This window comes from Cariama cristata, unplaced genomic scaffold (assembly GCF_000690535.1).
Source record: "Cariama cristata isolate BGI_N322 unplaced genomic scaffold, ASM69053v1 scaffold17251, whole genome shotgun sequence".
Classification (NCBI taxonomy): domain Eukaryota; kingdom Metazoa; phylum Chordata; class Aves; order Cariamiformes; family Cariamidae; genus Cariama; species Cariama cristata.
In genome coordinates, this window is record NW_009600049.1 from 57,258 (window position 1) to 63,019 (window position 5,762).

General features: G+C 46.5%; 1 protein-coding gene across 1 annotated transcript in view; it reads left to right on the forward strand.

Moving 5' to 3' along the window:
* Positions 1–2,869, forward strand: part of ADAMTS3 (ADAM metallopeptidase with thrombospondin type 1 motif, 3) — a gene marked incomplete at its 5' end in the record, with an annotated part of 35,634 nt that extends 32,765 nt beyond the window's left edge. Inside the window, one exon of the mRNA XM_009709908.1 lies at positions 2,292–2,869. Coding sequence (XP_009708210.1) covers positions 2,292–2,869 — 578 coding nt within the window. The remainder of the gene's footprint in view (positions 1–2,291) is intronic.
* Between the last annotated feature and the right edge of the window lie 2,893 nt (positions 2,870–5,762).

The following is a 5,762-nucleotide window of genomic DNA, read 5'->3' on the forward strand; positions in this document are numbered from 1 at the left end:
CCTTCATGGAGTACGTATATTCCCATGCAAAGCTGCGGATTTAATGCTAGGTTTGTCAAGAACCAACAAACATCTATCCAAGCAAGCACACTGGGATTAGGAGCAAGGAAAATTTTTATATTATATACTGCAGTCATATAATTTGCCATTTATAAACAACATCCCACAACCCCACTGATGTACGTGTGTGTAATTTTACTGAGTTCAGTGGAATTAAGCTGATTTACACCGATCAAGCTGTTGGGCTACAGTTAATATTTTAAAATAGGAAAACTCGGTTGCCTAACATACTGTTGACATGTGGTGAGGCAGCATCTGTGCACAGGTGAAAAAATATCACCGTACCGAAAGCTAATTTAATTTCAGAGCTTAATAAGTGGTGTTACGTGCCATCTGTTGCTCATTAAAATGTTGACTACATAATTGCTAACTAGGAATGGAGGACTAGACATGGAACAGATCTCAATAGCCGGGGTTAACTTTTGGCTTTTCACATTATAATTTTGCATACTTCTATTTTAAGTAAAATCCATCAATACCATTTCAAGCCAGCCGGGATATCTTAGGAAAATTCTGCTAACGGAAACTTTTTGCTGGCCTCTCCCCGAAGTGTTTGAGTAGTTACTGGATGCACCGAGCTACTCGTTGGTCCCCGTTGCTGGTTTGCTGTCCTGTGAAGCGTTACATGTTTGTAGGTTCCTGGTCTGATTCTGGCGTGCCGTTGGGGCCTTAGCACCCCATTTCGGAGGCCGAGGGGAGACACAGATGCCCCGCGTGTCGCAAGAGTCCCAGTCGCTGGGCCGAGTCCTCCGTGGGAGAGAGACGGGTTCGGCTGGAAGATGACACTGAAACGCCCCACGGTCTGTTTTGAGGGTCCCTGTCGATGTCTGCGGGAGGTCATTGCCCCTCCTTGCCGACAGACGCCTTGGCTAAGAGACCAAGACGGATTTCTGAATGGTGCCGACCCTGCCGCAAGGCTGGACGAGGCGACCTTCCCAGGTGCCTGCCTGCGGTTCTCTGTTGGGTGTGCGTGCTGCCAAGGCACATGATATTCCAAACTACACGGATAAGTAACAGTGTAAATGAGCCGTAGGAGGAGTTAGACACAGGGGGGAGAATAAAAAGGAAGTATTAAATCTTCTCGTTTTAAAATCTGCAAATAGCGCAGCTCATTTCAAATGCCCAGAGCCAACCTCCCATCTTCTTCTGTGCCTTGACGCAGCTCTGCTCAGATACTAACAGAGAATTTGACTTTTTCGTGTGAAATGAGAGCAAGGTTTTAATTTAAACTCGCGTTCCCGTACAGAATACCAGACTACCCAGGGAGCCTGTACCCCGATACAGTCAGTACAACAGACTGCAAGACTAAGAACTGAAATTCTCAACGGTGCCACCTACTCCTGAGTGTGACAGACTCCCAGTGTTCGTCCCAGTCCTGATAACAGTAAAACTTGGAGTTCAGCTTTGAGCTCGGTCTGAAGGAGCCCGAGTGCTGACGAGCTCTTAGCTCAGTATCAAAGCCTTATTTTTCTTCTGACTTCCTGCGTTACTGCTTTCCTCTCTACCAGTTTTGTCCAGTGTGACCCCTGCATCTCCATTTGTGGAGCAAACATCCAGCAAACGCTCAAAGAAACATCGACGTTTTGGGGGTCTCTAATAGGCCTTTGACCTCTTTAAGATCTTTTCCTTGACTGAAAGGAATGCCACACACTTCGAGGCGTCCTGTCCATCAGTTCTCAGGTTCTGGTTAGGTCACTGAAACACTCAGACTTTATCCAAACAAAACTTTATCCAACTGTAACATTTTATTTTTAAGACATCATACAAAAGGCATCTCTGGGAGATACTGCTTGGGATTTAATTCCTTTAAGGGAAGATTTCATTGTCTTTATTGCTGTCGATAAATAATGTCCTCAGGCTAGAAGGGAAGGGGATTTGGGGGTGGGTGGAACTGCATCTGGCCTGGTATGTGGGAGCTCTAGTAGGTGAGCATGGGAAATTGTTGTCTGTGGCCCTCCGCAAATACAACATGCCTTTCCACAACTCTTCGCTTCTGGCGTGCGTAGAAGCGGACGTTTTCAAAGCGACCGCCGATTTCCTTGGTTCCCAACTAGGGTTATTTTTTAGGGTGGCGGGGAGTTCTGTCGGGATGAAGCATCTCAGGTTGCCTATTCAGAGTAGCCCGTGGTTTGTGAAACGTAGGTAGGACTTTGTCAGTGCCCATCGAAATGCTGTGGGGCATTTCAGTGCTCTTCGCTAGGTTTACAATCAACATTACATTTGTTTTGCAGATGAGCCCTGTATGGGAGACAAATCTATCTTCTGTCAAATGGAAGTGCTTGCACGTTACTGTTCCATCCCTGGCTACAACAAGCTGTGCTGCGAGTCCTGCAGCAAGCGCAGCAGCACCCTCCCGCCGCCGTTCCTTACCGAAGCTGCTGAAACCGAAGAGGAAGCGGTGTTTGGTCGGAGCGATCTGCCTAGGGCCGTGATGGTGCCAACACCTGCAGCGCCCCGCTACGCACAGCCCCTGCCTGGGGCGAGTTCTCTGGGCAGGCTTCCCTTTCCAGAAGAGGATGCCGATGCGCACGTCTCCCCATCCAACGCCAAGCCCGAAGGTGCTGAGTTTCCTCAATGGAGAGCTCCTCAGGCAAGGAAGACGTCTAGGCTGTTTGCTTTGCTGGACCAGTCGCCTGCCAACAGCAGCAGTCTCGGTCCTCCCAATGCCCTTGCGTTGGCAGCGGCCGTTCCTGTGTTGCCGGCTAATAACACTACAGCGGGCGCTGCTCCTCCATCGAGAACCTCAAGGAAGAGCGAGAAGCAGGTTGAGAAGAGATGGCCTTCGAGGTCCTCCAGTGTGGAAAGATGAAGGTGAAGGCCTTGTGGAGGATAGCCACTGAAAGAGGCTTCGTTTGGCGCTTTGGGTTTAATTTTCTTACTTTTGGACACTATGGTGCACGCTGCTTTCCACAAGCAGGACACTGCAGGTCATCAGCTCATTTTCCTTGTAAATACAAAGAACAAGAAGTGCTGGTTCACTTTCTAGTTGCTCCCGTCCTCCTCCCATACTGCGTTACCTGGCTAGCGTGAACGCGTTGGAGGAAAGCACCAAAGAAATTCCCAACAGTGAGCAGAAGTTGCTGAGGGCATCAGTCAAGCCCTAGCACAGAGAAGTGGCCCTGACCTCAGCACTCACCTCCTTACTTTTGGTTTTTAACACTCGCATGTAGAAAACACCCCACTACAAGAGGTACCACACGTTTACACTATACAGAATACTTTTGCAATGGAACAAGTGAATCCATAAGACTCGTTTTGCTAATTTATCTATATAAATGGATATCGTATGAGCAAATTTGCAGCTGTTGTGTAAATACTGTATATTGCAGAAAATCAGTATTATTTTTAAGAGTTTTGTGCTGTCAGACAACTGTTTACCTATGTTGCATTCTGGACAACTGCTAGGTGCCTGCCGTTGAGTACTGCCTTATTTACATTCCGAGAGTTGATTTTTCAAGCAGCATTATCATGAAAGGAGGAGTTCCATTTTCATATGAATTACATCTACTGACACTAGGAAAGGGGTTTTTTTTAGTATCAACAACGTGATGCTTTCTTTTGAAATAGAGAGAAAAAAGTGTAAACCTAAAGGTAGAGCCACCCGCCCATGAAAAGGAGGTTTAGAAACCTTAGCGTCGTTCCAGGCACAGGTTGGAAAAAACGATTTTCCGTGCCCGTGAAATGCACGCTGATGCCCGCAGCCCGCGCGGAGCAGGCTTGGCTTCGGGTGAGGAGCGGCAGCGCTGGCCCGTAGGCCTCCCTTTGCCGAAGAGGTCAGACCAGCGTAGGAGACGGTGTATATACTGTAAGTACTGTAATGTTCTCGAGTCAAAAAGGAGGTCTGTCCTCCAGGTGGTCTGTTCGGTAGTTCTGAAGCTGAACAAGCATCACAGAGGTAGAATAGGCGCTAACAAGAAATAGCTGTGGCAAGACTTAAAATAGATACTATTTTTTTTTCCTACTGGAAGCATTGATTTAAAGGTGAGAGAGATATTTATTTTTCAGCAGGGTTCACCTCAGAAAGTCCACAACCACAATGCATCTGACTGCAATAATGTACTAGTAACTTATGTCAATAACCATCTTGTTCACAGTCCACCCAATCGCACTCTCTCCTGTGTGTTGCTGTAAAGTACTTGTATATAGGATTGAGAACTAAAGATATTTATTAAAAGTTGATTTCTTGATAGTATTTTATGTACTAAATATTTACACTAAGGGCAGTTGACTATTCTTTTTGCCAAGATAAAATAGAGAGATGTAATTAGATACCTGTACATGCTATGCCCTATAGATAGAAGAGAAATTTAAGCTAACTAAACTACTGTAGAGAAATTGATGTTATTCTTTAAAAAAAAAAAAAAAGTCTCATGACAGTTTGTTATTACAGGCATCTTTAATTTCTAAACAGGTTATTAAAATTTCACGTGGAATTTTTGCTTCCCCATAACAAGTCCTCGTGATCGACCCATTTAAAAGAACAGTGAATATGTACCTCACAAATACTATAAAGTAGATTAGGACCCCAAAGATTAAATTCCCGAAACATCTGTAGTGATTATGCGGAATCACAAGGAGGAAAGAAGGATGGAAATTCTTGTCAGAAGACTTTGAAAGTAAATGAGAAGGTAGGTAGGTTAATCCTGTCCGGGAAGTCGAGGGTCAGACTGTGGCACCGTGGGGTGGGTGATCCGACCCACCGGTGTCCTGACGCCGCTGAAGAATTGCTGCTCCCTTTCTGCAAGGCTTTGAAGGTCCCAGGAATTGGTGTTGAACAGGTTGTACGGACAACCCCCGAGCCTCAAACAGACAAATAGGGTGGGTTTGTCTCTTTAAAATTCCCCAAAGTCACGTTCTCTTTTCGCTCTGTCTTTATCTTTTACATATATACAGTGTGGGTGTAGATAATCCTTGTACCTTACTGGTTTCTTTTCTACCAAGCTAATTTCTCTTTCTATGAAGTGTACACTACTGACGCTGTTTGTTGTATGGGGGAGCACGTAACAATAAAATCTGTAACGTAACAAGTCCTTCTCGGGTTTGGTTCACGTGGGAGGGTCTGGGGTTTTCGGTTTTGTCTGTTGCCAAAGGAAGGGCCATTTCCATCCCCACGCGTGACCTTTGCCGTCTTGAAAAGAAGGTCCCTGGAATTATATGTTTAACTTGATTTTTAAAAACAGAGGCCCCACTTTCTTCACCCTTGGAGAGTGCGGGTTGCAGAGCATCGGGGCCGGGCGGGAGTGCGTTTCCAGGGATCCAGAGCCCTCCCGGTGCCTCCCTGAGCATCCAGGCAGCAGCTCCAGCCCTTCTGTCGGGAGCACGGAACGCTTTGGGCTTGGCTTGCGGGGAAGGGCAGTCTGAGGGATTCCGCGCCAGTCCAACGGGAGGCAGCTGCTCTCCTCCTCTTTACCTAGAAATGTTTTCCGAGGTGATGAGAGAATTTCAGGTCTGCACCAGATGCTAAAAACAACAAACCCCACCTCACCCCTGTTGTTTTAGTACAGGTGCATGTTTTAAAAGGAGTTCTGGCCGCCTGGTCCATCGCTTTAATTAAAGTTTCGAGACCATCCGCTCTAAAATGCATCCTTTGATAGGATTGCTGTGTTTCTCATTTGACAAGTGCAGGCTTGCGTCTATAGCTGGTATTTACCTAAAGCCACAGCTTCCCTGTGCCCGCAGGATGGTGTGACATGGGGGCAAGG